The 18,529-nt window shown below is 48.3% G+C and overlaps 1 protein-coding gene across 9 annotated transcripts in view; it reads right to left on the bottom strand.

Moving 5' to 3' along the window:
- The window catches only part of FLNB (filamin B), a 138,550-nt gene that overhangs the window by 36,470 nt on the left and 83,551 nt on the right, over positions 1–18,529 (bottom strand). For 5 of the 9 annotated variants that reach the window (XM_033865185.2, XM_019947477.3, XM_033865186.2 and 2 more), the window contains 10 exons: positions 17,676–17,766; positions 17,238–17,407; positions 12,490–12,607; positions 9,837–10,099; positions 7,983–8,580; positions 6,902–7,075; positions 5,744–5,906; positions 5,020–5,180; positions 1,365–1,532; positions 230–322 (listed from right to left, as the gene is read on the bottom strand). In XM_033865185.2, the coding sequence (XP_033721076.1) occupies positions 230–322; positions 1,365–1,532; positions 5,020–5,180; positions 5,744–5,906; positions 6,902–7,075; positions 7,983–8,580; positions 9,837–10,099; positions 12,490–12,607; positions 17,238–17,407; positions 17,676–17,766 (1,999 nt within the window). The remainder of the gene's footprint in view (positions 1–229; positions 323–1,364; positions 1,533–5,019; positions 5,181–5,743; positions 5,907–6,901; positions 7,076–7,982; positions 8,581–9,836; positions 10,100–12,489; positions 12,608–17,237; positions 17,408–17,675; positions 17,767–18,529) is intronic. The other 4 variants (XM_033865188.2, XM_019947478.3, XM_019947479.3 and 1 more) reach the window with 1 other exon arrangement.

Here is an 18,529-nt window from a genome sequence, read left to right as displayed (position 1 = left end):
GTCACTTTCAAGCATAATCAAGGCATGCATTAGGTTGGTAGATTCTAGATTCCAGTTCTGAACCTGAGTGTCAGGATGCATCAGCTGAAGGGTAGGTAGATTAATCAAAGTGTGGCATACTCATTAAGCAACGCACATGAGGCAGGTACGAGGCAATTTCAGAGTTAAGGCCAGCAAGAGACATTCGGGTTACGTAAATCAGAGCAGCAGCTAATAGGAAAATGCAAACCTGTCTCCATAAAGTCACCCTTCAGGTCCCGTTTAAAGAACTCTGACATGGCTTTCAAGGGGCTGAGCCTTGACTGGGAATCCGTCTCATCAGCTAAAATTAAAAGGCTGTTATTTCAGAGTCCTCCGTAATAGACGTAGATATCTCAGCAAAGCTTTTCTCTCGTTCTCCCCTCTGCCCTGCCCTGTCTCTCTCTCTCTCTCTCTCTCCCTCTCTGTCCCTCTACCCCGCCCCCACCACACACACACACAGGTCTTGAAGCTCTGTAACTCTGTGGAATCAGATTCCAGCCCTATGACTTCATTTCCCCCAAAACCATTTCTGCTCTGAGCTTCAAAGGGCATAACCTCCTGCTGAAACCCATTAAGGAGAAAGTTCCTCTTCAAAGAAGGAAGCCCTCATTTGCCACTTCTGTGAAGCCAAGAACACATCACTGAGTAAAAATCCAGATAAGTTAAGATATTAGGCAGAGAATGGCACATTTTAAATGCTGGAAGAGGAAGTGTGATCACCTACTGAAAAAGGTAAATGTCAACGCACATCAGGGCTCGTCCCAAAATGGCCTGCTAGCCTCACCCAACCCAAATTCCAGGCTGCAAAAGGGGAGGCCAAGTTGCCAGCAAAGCCCATTCCCTAAGAGACCACCTCTCTCCAGGGAGCTGGGACAATGACAAAGCTACGTGTCACATGGGCTGAGTATTGCTCATTTCCAGAGATCTGGGGTGTGTTCCCACATGAGCACCAAATCCAACACCCACGCAAATCCAGACCCACCCCAGTCACCTCACAAATGCTGAAACACATCATTAAGCAGTTGCGATAATTTTACATGTGAGAGCCCAGATACTACTTGCTTCATCTTTCTACTTTCAAAAAATAAAACAAAATTTTAAAAAGACATTTAGGGTCATATTATTAAATGACAGAAAAGACAGGCCGCCGGAAAAATAACAGGCCTGCCAATTTTTTAAGCATAAACTTCTACAGTTTAGCTAGAACATGGAGCAATAAAGCAATTTAAGAAATGTAACCTAAAGTTCATGACTAAACTCAAAAGCAAAGTGCCTGCTCTGGGTCATGGCTGCCCCAGTCCAGGGCAGGTGAGTGTCGGCAGGAAGGCAGGATGTGTACTTACCTCGTGGGCCCATGACCCTCACTTCCAGTGGGGCCAGGCCGGCCTTGCTGCTGTCCACCGTGAAGGACTGCAAGACACGAGCTCGGACACCCGAGCCCACCCCAGGGCCAGCGATCTTGACCTTGCTGGGGTCCACAACATCCTTCACAGGAACCCTGAAGGGGCTGCCTAGAAAAGAGGTCACAGGATTCTAAGTACAGCCCCCCCTAGTGCCTGGAGACCCTCCTTGTGTGCACCCAGAATTGCACCATTGCTCTACCCAGGCCCTCACTTACACCAGCCCCAGTCAGTTTCTCCTGCCTTGCTGTGTTGTGCACCCAAGTGCACCTACTGTGTACAGACATGGCGCCAGGTTCTGGGCCCAGAGTGCTTAACAGCTCTCCAGGAACCCCATGCAGGAGAAGGATGAGGTAAGCAAGTCACTGTAACATCATACACAACCCATGTTGGGGACTTGTACAAGGTGCTGGTGGAGCACTCAGAAGACAATGCATCTGGTCTCTGGGAGACCAGAGGACGCTTTCCAATAACATATGAGACATATGGGTGAGCAGATGTCACTGAGAAGGGTTTCAAGCAGAGAGACTGGCATGTTGCAAAGGCCTGGAGGTGAGGGAGAAGACAGGCTGTTGAAGGAACTGAAGGAACTGAGTGGTGGAAGGAAGGCATGGAGAGGACTGCAGGCTGTGCAGTCCACATCCAACATCCTCTCCCATAAAAGGCTCCTCAGGGGCCCCTGGACTCCTGGCCCTGCAACGTAGCTAGCACCGCCCTCCCACCACCACTCATGGCTTTCTTGGTTCCCTGGCCATTTGGGTGAAGCCTTGCTTTCTCCCTGAGTGTAAGCTGTGGTCCCCCTGCATGGCTGACCCCACCGCTGACACTGGGGCCCTCTGACTCTTTGAGGGTATTGATTTTAAAGACTGATGAAGCAGGGGAAAGGCAGGGGGATTGGAATTTGAGAAAAGCACTAAACACAGAAACAGGAACTGGGCCAGGACCCTCATGGGATTCCTCTACCAAGGGAGACCAAGTAAGACTTCCCCAGAGGTGGGCCAGAAACAGAAGCCCCAGCATCCCCAGCACCATGCCTCAGGCTGCCAAGTCCATCACCCAGGGGCAACACCCATCTCCTGCAGAAGTTCTCACCCTCCCTGTGACGCCTGGTAGTTAACGATGTCTAACCGCCACAGAAGCCGAGGTCTCTCTGCTTTGTATCCTAGAACATTTGTACTTTGTAGAATCAGGGGTGGTAAATAACAAAGATCACACAAAGAACCAAGGCCCTGGCTTTTTTAACAATAGCAGGGCTTCAATGGTATCTGATTTCTTGGTTAATTGAAATCAATGGCTGACCCTGGCAGAGACAAGCACCACGCTCCATGCTGGAGTTTAGTGATACAAAAGGGAATTTTATTTTAAAGAGAGATCGTTGAGGATTTCAGTATCAAGAAGTGATGGCAATGAACTAACTTTGAAGCCAATCTCCAAGGTGGCCTCCAATGGAAGTGGTCTGAACTCAGCATGAAGTAGCCAAGAACCAACAAGGTAACTTTAGGTCTAGAGTGGCAGATACCAGGCAATCTATGCCAGTCTCCCATTCTGTGCTCCAGGCAGACATGATCAATCAATCACAGCAGCCTTTCTTCCTGACGCAGTCATCCCACTTAATCCAGTGGTCAAAACAGCCATCACCAACAGACCACAGCTGACCCACCAGAGGAAACCTGGATATGCCATCGCGGGTAAGACAGGATACTTGGTTAAAAATAACCCTACTATGGGTTTGTGTCAGGCCAGGAAAAACCAGGCTAATATTTAACCAACCAGAATTGCTATGAAAGCAAATTAGAAGCTACCAGGTTGTTGAATGTTTCACAGCAGAACCTCATGCGCTACCTTTGCTATGAAACCTGACACTAAGACAATCAACCAACGCTTTACTGAATGACTCTGACTGGGAAAATTCTGGGGTCCAGGAGAAGTTGGCATTTGGCTCTGGAAGGCAAAAGAGCCTGAAAAATAAAAAAGAGGCACCATCTACATCTGATGAAAAAAAACCCTAAATGGGTCTCTTTCTGTTGTTATGCTCCAAGTTGGCCATTCGCTTCAAGCTTGTGCATCAGCCACAGGGGCCCAACCTCTCACCCCCTTCTGCAAGGGGAATTCCAAAGCTGATGGCATCCACCAGATTTTCTCAATAAAGTCAAAATAGTTTTGTTGCCTCCACTACCAGGAAATGCTCATCCCACTACTGCCTGCCTGGTGGGAGCCACCAGGTCATCTGCCCTGGCAACAGCCTTCTACCCATTCTCCAAGCTCTATTCTCCCATCCCATGAAGTGCACAGTTGCAAAACTCCAAAAGGTCCTCTTGGCTCTGTATGGTCCCTGAGCCCCGCTCTCTTTCTTTGTGAACACTTGGCAGGAAACTCACAGACGGCAGGAGCTTTGTCTCATCTGTGGCTGAATTCTCCCTGACTAGTGATTATAGGAATTAAAAACTCTATATTGGAAGAGCTGCAAGGACAAGTTTGAGGAGAAATGTCATTTTAAATGAATTATGGCTTCAATGAACATCTGAGTAGAATGAGTTTGAGTTGAATTTCAATGCTTTCTGATCAATGTGAAAAAGGAGGAGCGAGCGTGAGTGCGAGTGTGTGGACACATTTGCACATGATACGGGGAAAGAGCAGACAGAGTCAGGAAAGCATGTGGTCAGTGGACACTCCAGCTTCCTGGAAGTCAATCCATAAACCTGAAAGTAGGGCCCTCAGCCTGCCCCTTCCTCTCTCTGTCTCATCCTGGCTTATGGCCTTCAGAACAACACGGCCCCACCCGAGGTTTCTCCTGCTCTCACCACACATGAGACAAGGCATAAGGTGACTCAGGAGCAGCCCTGGAGTCCTTAGACTTCCGTCCACACCTTACCACACACTCACCTACCCTTCTAGACGTGTGTTGGGTGGCAATCATTTCACTATATAAACAGAACTAGAATCTATGGAGATTCCCCTGCTGGAGCATGAAAGTTGGAGGGCCCTTCACTATTTAAGTCATATTTTTTTAATGTTTGAATAATTTATAGCAGTGGTTCTCAACTACAGGTGATTTTGTCCCCTAGTGGATATCTGACAATATCTGGACACATTTTTGGTTGTCACAAAATGGGCTAAAAAAAATACCATACAATGAACAGGAAATTATTATTATTACTCCTATTTTACAGTAAGTGTACATACTACATCATTAAACAGAAATTAATATATAAGACCCTGAACTTGTGTGTCATTATCAGCTACCAGGACTGTCAATGGAAAACAGAAAACAAGACGTGTATAGGACGAATAAGAACTAACCACAAAATAAAGTGAAGATTTTCAACTTTGTAAAGAATCAGCTTTCCTTTAAGATCTAGGTCCTTCAACATGTGAACAATCATTTTCAGTTAAAACTCCAAGCCAATGGTTTTTGGCATAATACTGGTCCTCTTAGGAGTTGGGATATTCTTGGAGAGGCAGCCCTAAGGAAAATTCCCACTTTGCAGCTACTACAAATATCAGACAGTTTTTCCCATTCAGTGAGACAAGCAAAATCAAACCCACTTTCATGCAAAAATCAATAATTCTTTGGGTGCCCTTCAGAAGGATAGCTTACCGGGGATGTGGGCTCCTCCATATGTGATATTCACGTCGTAATCCCCTGGAGCAAAGGGGATGTACTCAGCACTGCAACTGCCATCTTTGTTGTCTCTGCAGTTTATCTTTGACTCCGATGGTCCCTCGACAGTTATGCCAAGACCCCCAATTCCTGCCCCTCTGGAAAGTGTGAGTAAAAAGGCCAAGTTGTACTAGTGGTTCATGCCAGTCTGCTTATTTCCAAAATTCCTTTAAAATCCCTCTATAAACTATCCCATTTCGCCAACCAGAAACAGTGTAATATAAATAAAAACGGCTTCGACCCTTCCTTTCCAATGCTTATCCTTCATTGTTGCATTGGCTGGGTCTGAAAGTACAATTCAGGTATGAGACTTGTGACCAGTTTTAATAGGAATACTTCTAATATTTCACTTAAATATGAAATTGGTTCTATATTTTTGAATTATCACGTTAAGTAGCTTCCGTCTAGTCCTGGTTTGTTCAGCAGTTTTATGACTATTATCAAGGGCTTTTTGGTACTTTTAAAAGCATACTTGGTCTTTCTCTGTAATATATGTCTCTATGGAAGAAGACGCCTCACATATGAAATACAAAGCCTCCCAAACGTTGGGAGACCATGATACATATGTAGGATACACCTATAAAACTTCCTGAAAGCCGTTCAACTACTTAGGCCTACTCCTGTTACAGAGTCAACACACAGATCCCAGGACCTTGCTTACCTGGTAACCACAGTAAAGACGTTGGGTTTGTTGGTAAAGGCCTCTTTCAATCCCGGTCCTTGAGCTTGAACCCGAGATGGCTGGCAGCCTTCGGTTACAGCCACTTTAAAGGGACTGTTTGGGATGGGCACATCATCATATGTCACCTCCACTACATGCAGGCCTGTTCAAAACAACATATAGAAACATATTTGCACAGGAGTCACTTACTTGTGGCAAATAATACTCTAGCAGTCAAGTCTATGTGTTATCCCATGTTATTCGAAAAGAACAGGTTGAACAAACAGCAAAGTTGGTATGATTTGATTTTTTTAAAAAACACAAACTGTTTGCGCTTTTGTTCACTTGGCAGTCACATACCACCCCCCATCCCCCAACACACACGCAAGGCCTCTCCTCCCAGCAAATATCACTAAGTCTATTTTGAAGACAGTCATCTTAAACACACCATCCTGATTTGAGAAAACTCCACCTAGCCACTAACCGAAAGACAAAGAGAAACCCATGAAATAGAATAGACAAGCATCCACGAAAAGAAAGTGAAAATATCTATACCATGAAGTTTAGGGATTATATATCCAGATAATGAGGACATATGGTGCCTTTATTTTTTTTATGCTTTATCAAAATTTTAAATTTTAAAATTTAAATTCTTAATATTCAAGAAAGAAATTAATTATGTTAAAAAATCGCACAGGGAATTCCTTGGTGGTCCAGTGGTTAGTACTCCATCCTTTCACTGCTGGGGGTTGGGGTTTTGATCCCTGGTCGGGGAACTAAGATCCCACAAGCCACGGGGCACGGCCACAAATAAATAAATAAACAAAATAGGAGGTAAAAATTAAGGGAGAACTTTCCCCCTTCAGGAAAAAAAACTGCACAAACGAGCAACATGCCATGACATCACCCCATAACCTGCTCAGATGAGGCTGAGGCTAACCACAGCCCAACTGCTACACAACAGGGCCAGCACGCCCGGCACTGAGCAAGCAGGTGGCTCTGTTCGGGAGAGAGGTTTCCACATTTCCCAGTCACTGTGCACGTGCTTCTGCTGAGCCGGTCAAAGCACGTGGGGCAGGAGTTAGCACCAGCCACCGGGAGGAAGCAGCCCCGCAGAGCTCTGAACGAGGGTCCTGTTCCAAGGAGAAGTCAACTCACCCTTCTCGAAGGGCGTGTATTCCACCTGGTAGGTGCCATCAGCATTGTCTGTGACGAAACACTCGGTGGAGGCCCCGGAGGGGTTGGCAATATGGGCCTTGATGTGGTCGCCTCCGACCTGCGTCAGGGGCCGTGAGTCGACCGTGAAGTCGGTGGTGGCTTCCCGAAACACATCTGCGGAGCAATCACACAGATAAGAATGTCGCTGTCACCTCAGTGTCAGGAGCAAACCCAAGAGCCAAGGCTCTCGGCACTTCAGAACACACTCGTTTAGGTGATCGCAGACAACCGGTTTCTCTGACTCGGAATCAGGAATATTAATGCCTCCCCACCTTCAATCTCCTTGGCAAAAGAAGCTTCTTCCTAAGCCAGGTAACAACACAACTGCCTGCACACTTCTTGGGACAAAGGTGGGATCTAGGACAGGTTAAAGGCTGAAGACAGCAAGTGTGGTATTAGCCAGCAGTACATTTTAAACCTTTTTCAGATAAGTGCCCAAAATGCAATATGTTGTGTTTCCACATTTAAAGAGAAAAAAAACAGGGGCTTCCCTGGTGGCGCATGGGACACGGGTTCGAGCCCTGGTCTGGGAGGATCCCACATGCCGCGGAGCAACTAAGCCCGTGCGCCACAGCTACTGAGCCTGCGCGTCTGGAGCCTGCGCTCCGCAACAAGAGAGGCTGCGACAGTGAGAGGCCCGCGCACCACAATGAAGAGTGGCCCCAGCTCGCCGCAACTAGAGAAAGCCCTCGCATAGAAACGAAGACCCAACACAGCCAAAAATAAAAATTAATTAATTAATTAATGAAAACACAAACAAGATTTCTGGCTTTGTCAGGAAAAAAAAAAAAAGGGAAAATCTGACAGTGTTGGGAGTGTGAAGAAACAGAAAGCTGGGGTTGGGCAGCAGAAACACCACATGCTCACCCCTTCACTCTGCTCCCCTCTACTGCTCCCTGATGCAGAGTTATCTTCTACCTGGTCCGACCCCTATAGTCATTTGAGTTTGCAGCCCTGAGTCTCTGAGCTTCCAGTGAGCCCCTGTTACTTTGGCAGCCACCCTCTTTTTCATGAAACCCACCTTTTCCTTCTATTCCTGGCCCAAAGACTTTGACCCTGCTGGTGTCCACGGCAGGCTCCACCTTGACCCTGGCGGGGAAGTGCGGTACAAGCTCACCGCCGTACTTCATAGTCAGCGTGTACATGCCGGCGGTCAGGGGCACGTAGGTCACCGCATAGGTGCCGTCTTTGTTGTTCTCGATACAGACTTCAGCTTTCGCCCCCGAGTCCGAGATGGCTTCCAGGCCCAGGGCCCCCGGGCCTGCTTCTGAACAGTCCACGCTAAGCAGCCCTGCCTCGCCCACTTTCCCATGCTCCAGCCCTGGGCCCGATGCCACAACTTTGGAGGGATCAAACGGCATTTCAATGTCAGCTTTGAAGGGAGAACCAGGTATGTGGACTTCTTCAAAGAGGATGTTGACGAAGTACTCCCCGGGCTTTGTTGGGAGGTAGGAGACGGAGCAGGTCCCGTCGCCATTGTCCGAGCATTCAATTTTGGCCTCACAAGGACCTTCCACGGTTAGGCCCAAACCTCCAGTTCCAGCTCCTTTGGTGTCGATGATGAACTCGGCAGCCTTGCCCACAAGACCGCCTTCAAGGCCGGGACCGTGGGCCTTCACCTATTTGGACAAAGAATAAAAATCAGACTCTGCCCGAAACTGGTATCGCTGCTCAGCCAGCACCGCTTTCAACAGCCAAGCCTGCAATCGGCAGTGAACTGCCCCTCGATGAAGTGGTCCTTCTCCCTGGGGCCTAATGTGTCACACACACTCACCACAGCACTGGGTTACAGCCACAAGCAGTGGATGCTGCAAACGGCTGAGAAAGGGAGACCTGGCGGTGAATTCATTCAACACGGAAGGGCATGTCAGAGGCATGGCTTTCCCTCTCCTGCCAGGCTCGGCTCGAGGGCTGGAGCTGGACACCTAACATCTAGTCCAACAAACACACTCGGGTTTCCTGGGTTGAACACTCACTGAATGGCTTTCATGGACCTCACTGTTGCTTTGGCTGCTATACCTCCCTCAACAAATTCTGAATAATAAAAAACTGAACTATAATGGTGAATACATGTCATTATATGTTTGTCCAAACCCATACACTGTATAACACCAAGAGTGAACCCTAATGTAAACTATGGACTTTGAGTGACAACGATGTTGACATAGGTTCATCCATTATAACGGGTGCACACCACTCTGGTGGGCGATGGTGATAATGGAGAGGTTATGCATGAGTGGGGGAGGCGGGATCTGGGAAATCTCTGTGCCTTCCTCTCAATTTTACTATAAACCTAAAATTGCTCTAAAGAATAAAGTCTAATGAAAAAATTAAAAAACGAACAAACATTAAAAAAAAACCACTTGCTTTTAAAAGAGGGAGGGGATGAGGCTTTCATCTCTTATTCAACAAATAACACGGTTTTATAGGATTCATGCCATTCAAAACACCGGAAATAGTCTCAAACCCTTGACTCAGGGCTACTAGGAAGAAATGATAATGAGTAGAACATATTTTTATACTTCATTATAACAGCTCACTGTGTGTGCCAGATGCCAGACTGAGGCCTCCACACCCACCATCTGACCTCACCCTTACAGGCTCACTTTGAAGCAAGTACCGTTACCATGCTGACAAATGAAGGACAGGAGTCCCTCACCAAAGCCTCACAACCAGAGTGAGAGAAGGAGTAGGGCTGGGACTCAGCTGCCGAGGGGACCCTTCATGCTGGATTGTAGGAGAGAGAACTACGGAGAACGGGCTGTCATCACAAAACAATTATCTAAAAGGTCTTTGCTGGGCAGAACCAGAGGACTAACTATATGTTATTATCTGCCAACAGAGGACAAGCTCTGGAACAAAAATGAAAGCTGACCTTGGTGGGATCAGGCGGCAGTGAGGCCTCCACCGTGTAAGGGCTCCCGGGCACGGGGTGTCCATCGTAGGTCACGTCTACAGCATACAGCCCCTCCTCCCGGGGAATGTACTTGGCCGTGCTGCTCTCCCGGCCCGTCACGGGCGCCACCAGGCATGGCACAACCTTCCTCGAGGGGCTCAGGATCGTCACGTCCAGCTTCCCCTGACCCCCCGCTCCCCTGCTGTCAATGGCGAACTCCTGATCCTTCCCAACTTCGACTCCTGGAAAAAAGGAAACAAGCCAAAGGGATGAGCTGACCCTGCAGCAAAAACACAGCTGAGGGCAGAGATGGTTCCTTGGACACAGGACGTCTTCTCAGCCTCTACAACAGACCCTGGCTGATGCAGGACAAGAGGCAAGACCGAGTAAGAATAATCACCATTCTGGCCTCAATAACAACCAGTACAAGAACATTAATTAATTCCTTATGACAATAATAATGATAGTCGTCATTCACTGAATGCATTTTACATACCAGGCGTGAGGACGGCATATCATCTCCTTTCATTTTCAACACAATGCTACAGGGTATTTATTAGTAACCAAGGAATTTAACAGAAGGGGAAACTGAGGCTCACGGGGGTTAACTGACTTGCCTGGGGTACATACATATCCACCAGACCACAAAGCTGGGACTCAGATCTAAATTTACTTGACCCCATAATCTGCAGTAAGTTATAACCTGATACTGTTGTCTCTTCTTTAATTACTTTTGGTGTTAACTTTATATCAAAACACTCCCAGAAGCCAATGTTTTATTTACTAATTCTTGGCAGCAAATTCAGTCCTACAGCCAAGAACGCAAAAGTCACAGGGTTGGCCAATGCAGAGGCACTGAAGCAAGCCCTGAGAATTGACTCTCTGTATTGTGCTGATACATGAAAGGTCTTTGCAAAGCAGGGCCACAGAAAACCCATGTGTTACATTTGACAAAAACAAGGAAAGGACTCTGAACCCAAACAAAAGCACTGGGAGCCTAGGGTCCCCACCACAACCCAGGCAAGTCCTGACTTGGGCAATACAGGGCCTGCCAAGATGAACAGTTTCAAGCCACAAGCAAAGAGGTCTCGGAGCTCCACATCCCAAAGACTTTTCCTAATTGGCATCATACTTTTCCTAGTTTGGAGTCAAAACCCTCGGTGTCTTGGAGAAAGGAGTAACCAGGAGACATGTTAAGGATTAGACAGTGACTATTCTTATGCTTAGAGCTGGCTGCTGCCAAGGAACAAAAACCAACATCGGGCTCTTGCTTCAGAGCCCCCGGAGCTGGGAGCTGGCCTCACTCACAACTCGTACATTTGGGTCACAGGGCACCGAAGGTGCTCACCGAGGGTCCCGCTGAGACCTGGAGAAACCCACAGAACAAGAGGCCTGCCCTGAGGGTGTGCACAGAGCCCCACGTGACCCTGAAACCAGGAGACCATGTACCACTGAGGTGCAGCCAGGCTGTGGCCGTGCCAACAAGAGGATGGAGGTGTGAACGTTCTCTAACGTAACACTGACGCAAAAAGGCAGGCTGAAGACCTATGGGTATTGCAGGGTAACTTTAGTGCAAAGTAAGCGTTGCCAAACATTTTCTGCTGGCACTAAGTATGTGCAGACGCAGAAAGAAGATGTGCGAGGACAGAAACTAAACTGGTAACTTTGGTTAACCCTATAGGGAGTGGGAAAGGTAATGCTTCAAGTAGAACATATTCTTGTCTGTGATGTCTTTTTTTTTTTTTTTTTTTTTTTGCGGTACGCGGGCCTCTCACTGTTGTGGCCTCTCCCGCTGCGGAGCACAGGCTCCAGATGTGCAGGCTCAGCGGCCATGGCTCACGGGCCCAGCCGCTCCGCGGCACGGGGGATCCTCCCAGACTGGGGCACGAACCTGTGTCCCCTGCATCGGCAGGCGGACCCCCAACCACTGCGCCACCAGGGAAGCCCCTTGTGATGTCTTTTAGATGAAAAATGGATTTTTGTATGACCCGTGTAAAAAATACTTTTATGATCACGTGTTAAACTTGACAAGCTGAGTGACAAGTACATGAGTGTGCATATTGTACTATTCTCTTCACTTTTTCATTTATTCATTCAGTTATTTCATCTATTTAAATGAGCTTGTACTAATAAGATACCTGACAAGCTAAAGGAATATCCAGACTGGGGTGGGGAAATGCACTGTAGTTGTGGTTTCTGAGAGCCCGGAAGTTGGCTTTTATGCTTGACCCTAAGGTGGATTCAGTGGCCAAGGGGTGTTGGCACAATAGAAATTTGTCAGAGGGCAACATGCCCCAAATTCTCTGTCATAAAAACCTTCTGCTGTGATGCCAGCAGTTACCGAGGACTGACTATGACCCAGCTCCTGAATTATTAGCTCATTTAATTCTCACAATATTCCCTTGAGTATTCTTCCCCCACCTCCACGGAACAAATGAGAAAACGGAGGCTTGGTGAGGTGAAGGGGCAGGTAGGGTCACAGAGCTACTCCACAGGATAGCCCTAATTCAAACCTGTCTGTCTGACTGCAAAATCTCATATGGCAGCATTTGCTTCCCTGCAAATTGTCTTTGAAGGGGATGTAACTGCTCTTCAATGACCCATCTCCCCCCACCATTCATGATGCACTTACTGTTTTCCAGCCCATTAATTTTTATCCTGCTCAGATCCAGCGGAGCGGCCACGCCCACCGTGAAAGGGCTTTTAGGGATGGGATCGCCACCGTATGTAACCAGAACCTGCATGCTGCCCTGGAATGAGAGAGAAAACCGAGGACACGTTTGGTACCAACATCCTACCTTGCTGTTTCAACCTGCCTTCCAGGTCTTTCATTCCTCCCAGAGACACAGGGTATAAGACTCCAGCTGATTCAGAAAGCATCTCAGATATATTTCTCTAAGTTTTTGGGCTCCATGGCAAGAATGACAGAAAAATCATACGAAAAAGAGCAACTAACAACAACAGGGACAGCTTAATGAGCACACCATGCTCATCCTTTTAAGCATTTCCTTAATTCAATCTCAAAACGGTCCTAAGAGGGCGTTCCCGCTGTTCTTACCATTTTTCCAGGAGATGAAACTACAGCTCAGGAAGGTAAAATCACTTGCCCCAGTGCAAGAGCGGGGCCTCATGCCCACGGTACCCAAACCTGTGTCAGTCCTAGCCGCTCTGCCATGTTACCTCCCCACCCAGCTAAACAACCAGCCCTGGCCATAGGCAAAGCAGGGAGGCCAGGGGGCCTCTAACCGAACAAAATCTTTTGTCTCCATGTCCTGGGATTTCAGGCCACTAGGCTGCGAAATGAATTTGCAAGAGTTTGCCTGGGGCTGTTCTGAGACCACTGCACAGTATCGAAACTCGCGCATCTGTGGCAATGAAAGAAAAGTTGCCAGTGTGAAGGCAGACTGAGCCTGTGGGGTTGGCAGTCCCCTCGCCAGCAGCCCCGAGGCCATGGAGGCACAGCGCGGCCAGTCCTGGCCCACTCGCTGCTGGCTTCCTCTCTCCACGGTCGGCTGAGTCCCCTCCCTCCAAACCAAGGCTCCATGAAAGCCCACAGCTGTCTCAGTAGATTAAGGCCCTCCTCACCTCAAATGTCTGGGCATCACCTAAGAGGATGTGGGAAGGGAAGAAGCAAGGGGGAGGGAGGGATGATTCCTTGCAGGAATACAGAGGGCTCACTAACATTCAGTCCCTGCTGAAAGCTGTCACGGACCAAGTGTTAAAAGGGTGCAGCTTTTGGCCTATGAATATTTTCTCACATTCCTTGTGTAATAAAGAAGGAGGGAAAAGACAAGACAAAAATTAGTGGCATCAATGAAGGAGGGAGGACTGACTTTCCAGGATGTATTAGTACTGCACACAAAACCAATGAGCCCACTATCTGAAGAGTATAATATCTCATGGTAAGATGTACGTGGTCACATTCAACAGAGCGGGGTCTGGTTTGTTGCTTCAGCCCTCAAGGCATTGCCAACATGCCAGCTCTTCCCGAGGGTATGCCCCCAAACCCCGAACTCCTCGAGGGCTAGGCCTCCCAGCTAACCAAGGGTCCCGGAAAAACCTTCTCCACCACCCACTAGAATTCAGGAGACCACTTCTCTGGAGTGCCAAAGGAGTGAGGGGAAAATCCTCTTTCAGTTAAGCCCATCTGTCCCATGAAAGAAAGCATATTCTCATTACCAGTTATACAAAACACAACGAAACTGAGACAGGAAATTAACTGTACCTTAAATAACCTAATGAGGGGGAGAAAGAAAGCTTAAGAGATTTACACCTGCGATGGCCTGTAGCATTTCAAGATTTCCTCTGAGGCCCCAGCCAAGGAACGGCCTATGCATTTTCCCCAGGAGGCTAGGAAGTGAGGAAGATCTGAGCAGTGACCACCAGTGCATTTCAGAGACTTTGCTGATGGCCACACAGTTGTATTTTATTTATTTTGGGGCCACACCACACGGCACGCGGAACTTCCCCGACCAGGCATTGAACCCACGCCTCCTGCAGTGAAAGCGTGGAGTCTTAACCACTGGGAAGTCCTGCCAGATGGGTTTATCCTCTCCCTTCCAGGCTTCTGAGACCTTCATCTCATTCTGCACGAGACCCACGAGGAAAGGACCGAGAAAGCTACCCACAGCCCCCTCCTCCAGAGACCTCTGTGACAGCTATGGCCACCAACAGTAATAACCTTTCAAGGGAGGGACTGTTCTCCTGTGAGGCCCAGTGAGCTCCGGGGGCTTCCTAAAGGCGCCACAGCAGCATGTGGAGTTCTCAGTTCCCAGTGGCTCCTGACTCAGCATGTCGGGGAGCTCTTGCCACCGGCTCCTCAAACCACTCTGTTCAGGGAAGCTTGGGGTGAGAAACTGAAGTCATTGAGGCCACAGACAACGAAAAGCACAGAAGGCAAAATCCTCCAGGGAAACTGTCATTGTATAATGGCCCTTCTACCTTTGACCTCTGGGAGGGTCTTCAAGCCCCAGCCAAAGAAGTCCACTCCCTGCTAAGGCAAAAACTCTGACCACTGTCTTCCAACAAGAACAGGATCAACCAGCAACGTCCATCACTGGTCCACGGCAGGCAGGTGACCTGTGGACTGGGGCCCTGCAGGGGACAGCAGCCGCCTGCAGGTGTCACGGAGCAAAGAGCCAGCAGTTGGGTGGGGGCCGCAGTGCCTCACACAGCAGCCCAAAATCTGAGGGTTAAGCATTCACCCTAAGCCAGGATCCACCCTTGTCTCTCCACACACACTCAACAGCTGCATTTCTGGAAAGTTCCAGCCTCTTAATCCCTAAAACCACCACAAGAAGGTGCGCCTGTGGGCAGCGACCTGAAAAGTAACCCCGTGCGGCTTTCTGGGCTGACCCAGGTCTCTTAACCACATCCAAGAGCAGAGCTCAAAGGCACGCTTATTTCACCCAATCTTGAGCTGTTAGCTGTTAGCTCTTCAGAAAACAGAGTTCAAAGTAGAATGAGGATGTGTCAGCTCCACTCTCCTACCAGATTACAAAGTTCTCATGTTGTTTCTGCTTGTGAGTTGAGGCTCCACTTCGTTTATTCACCCATTCGGCCATAAATCATACAAAGCAATTACAGCACCAGACCCTGTGCTTGGGGCTGAGAATGGAAAGATATATATAACATGATACCCTAACCTTGGAAACTCACAATCTAAGAGTAGAGATTTAATCTGTTTTCTTTGCCATAGAGAAACAGGCAGAATTGCGATCTGCCCAAATAATAAAACAGTAAACCTCACTCTAAACAACAAATGAGAGGGATGGGAGAGGCACCGTGGAGTCATCGCAGTAAAGGCAGGGACTGACAGCATTTGCACAAATAGCCCCAAGAGGCCACCAAGCATGCCAACAGCCCTCAGACCTGCTACGATCAGACATATGGATGAACTTGACCTTGGGGTGACTCTAGAGTAAGGCGCTTCCCACTCTAGCTACATTTCAAATGTGATAAAACAGGACTGGGCTCCCGACCTCCACCTCCACCTCGACTGGCAGCTGGGAGCATCCAGGGCATCGGGTTCTAAAGTCCTTTCTGGGGGTGCAGGTCAAAACCTGAGGCTGTCCTGATGTCTGCAACTTACTTTCTAGCAACTCAGCCGAAACACAAAAAGGTATATAGGATCAAGAGTCTCAAAATGTTTTCCCAAGAGTCTTGTGATCTTGACCAGCGATCATGGCCATGCTTTCTTGTAACTTCTCCTAAGGAATGTGGAGAACTGGCAAAAAGATGCTATCAAGCTGGTGTTGCCAGTGGTAAGGCTCCCATCAGCCCTGGTAAGCATCACTAGGAAAATAATTACCTAAATAATGAGCACAGAGCAGCCTGATGAGAAAACCGTATTCATCTACAAAAGTTTTCGTTTTACCATTACTAATAATGAACCCTCATTAGGGTAAAGAGAAACCACAGGAAGAAGCACATGTGGAGATAAAGGGCCACATAGAACCTGCCCTAGAGAACCTCGCACTGCCAGGCAAGTTCTCATAGTAAAGATTCCATCTCCAAGCATGCGTAGCCCCCAGTGCAGGGGGGACACCCACACCATTCCCTCATCCTCACTGTACCCCTCATTCTTTCCCACTACACTCTGGCCAGGTCCTCACTGAGAGGGCCCAGGGCAGAAGTGATGCTTTTCAAACAGTGCTTCTACAGAAAGCATCGCCCTTCCTCTCTTAAAAATGGCATTTCTCACATAGGGGGACTCTTCTTCAAGAATGAAGGAATCTCAGAGGTTTGGAGTGACTGTTTAGAACGCTATGCATAAGTGCGAGAATCCAGGCTTTTCTATAGGAGCTCCCCAGACGCTAGACGTGTAGCCACGAATCAAAATAAAATTTTAAATAAGTAAACATGAATTCATACAGAGAGGTAGATTTTTAGGCCCTTATTGCCTAAAACAACCAGAGCAAAGCAGCGGGGATGACAAAATCCTGTCTGTATTCCTGTATTTTGTAAAAGGGAATAATTTAGTGCTTGAAGTACCATTTCGGGCTTGAGGGACTAAAGGCTCTTTGAGAAAGACCCCACTGCACCACCTCGTAAAAAGGGTAAACTAAGGCAAAAGGGCCAGCAAGGACAAAGGCACGGCAATTCTCTCCCTGTGAGTAATTAGTAAAACACTAAAACCAAGAACGGAGGTGGGAAATGGGGGTGGGAAAAAACAACTAGCTTCCTGCTTGTTCTTGGAGAATCCTCCAGGTCCTCCTGGTAGAACCCATCAGGCTTTTCGTCAGCATTCCCAGAGGGGCTCGGAAGGAAAGGGGGAATCTCCTCCTGCCACAGAGAAGCACAGCTCAGAGCACAGATTGCCGCCCCCCCTCCCCGTGTCCAGAGTGACCCAGCCCAGCACCGAGTGGGGAGGGGCCCTACCTGCTGGGTGGGCGTGTATTTAACGGTGTGGGAATAGTCGTAATTATCAATGACGTCCAAGTCCTTCACGGCGTCGCCAGGAAGGGGGCTGCTGAACTGCACGTTGAGGGGGGCTTTTCCGGCCCCTTTGGTGTAGACGGTAAAGTGGGTCGGTTTCCCGTTTTCCACACCTGGGAGGGGAAAGTGAAGTGAGGAGACAGGCCCAGCTGGAGGGGTTTCACTTTTAGCACCAGTCTGACAGGTTCATCAGCACAGGCTTCCGCAAGGCAGTAGGTGGAGACAGGGGCTGGCGTTCGGCCAGCGGCTCAGCTGAGCAGGGGCCCTGCTGAACTGGAGCCCCAACAGAGCCCCTGCTCCAGGGGAGGTAAGTCACTCACGGCCCTGGACCAACCATGCCCACTGCCTCCAGGGTGACCTCATGCACACATGCCACCTTACCTGCTTTGCTGAGCCCCGGGCCTTCTGCCTTCACTTTGCTGGCGTCGTGGGAAGGGTCGACTTTGACTCTGAAAGGGCTGGCGGGAATTTCCTGTAGCAGAGACACCGTCTCAGTAGGAAAGTCCCTGAAGCCACTGCCTGAGCTTAGCCTTCCGCCCAAAGCAAAGGAGGAGACCTCAGCATGACTTCCACTCTAGCAGATGGTGAGCAACTTCCGTCACCATTGGTCAAGTCTTCAGGCGCTAGCATCAGGTAAGGGCCATCAGTGGTCACTCATGAATACCTGGATCCCTGACATCATGGCTAAAGGATGGGTTTCCACAAACCACTCAGACAATTCTCAGCCTTTGACACCAAATGCTGAGTACTTAGGATACAAAATACTACCAAAAATAAAACCCCAAACAACAATAATACACGGGGTCGGAGGAAGGAAAGGGACATTCCTCCAGGGACAACAGAGAGCTAGGGTTTGAGGAATGCAAGGAATTGATTATAAATGCAATGACTGCAATTCTTCAAAAAGAATCTTTCAGAATAAAGGCAGAACAGGTTAAGTGGATGAAGCCAACTCAAGACCAACACCTTTAAGGCACAGACCTTTCTCCTGAGGTCCCTATCTTTACGTAAGATGAACCTGAATCACCAGAATTCCACTATTCCCTGTTTCAGGGTACTGCGCCTTCTTGTCTTCATTATCACATGTAAATATGAATTCTATCTGAAATTCAAAACCCCTCTCCCTAGAAAAGTTTAAAGCCTGAGGCCAAGGTCATCATTGCAGAGAAAGTATAGCACACATCTAGAAACGAATTACGTTTCATTCAAAAACCGGATGAAAGTTTGTAATGATC

The sequence above is a fragment of the Tursiops truncatus genome, chromosome 10 (genome assembly GCF_011762595.2).
Source record: "Tursiops truncatus isolate mTurTru1 chromosome 10, mTurTru1.mat.Y, whole genome shotgun sequence".
NCBI lineage: Eukaryota > Metazoa > Chordata > Mammalia > Artiodactyla > Delphinidae > Tursiops > Tursiops truncatus.
This window is presented reverse-complemented; position numbering and strand designations above follow the sequence as displayed.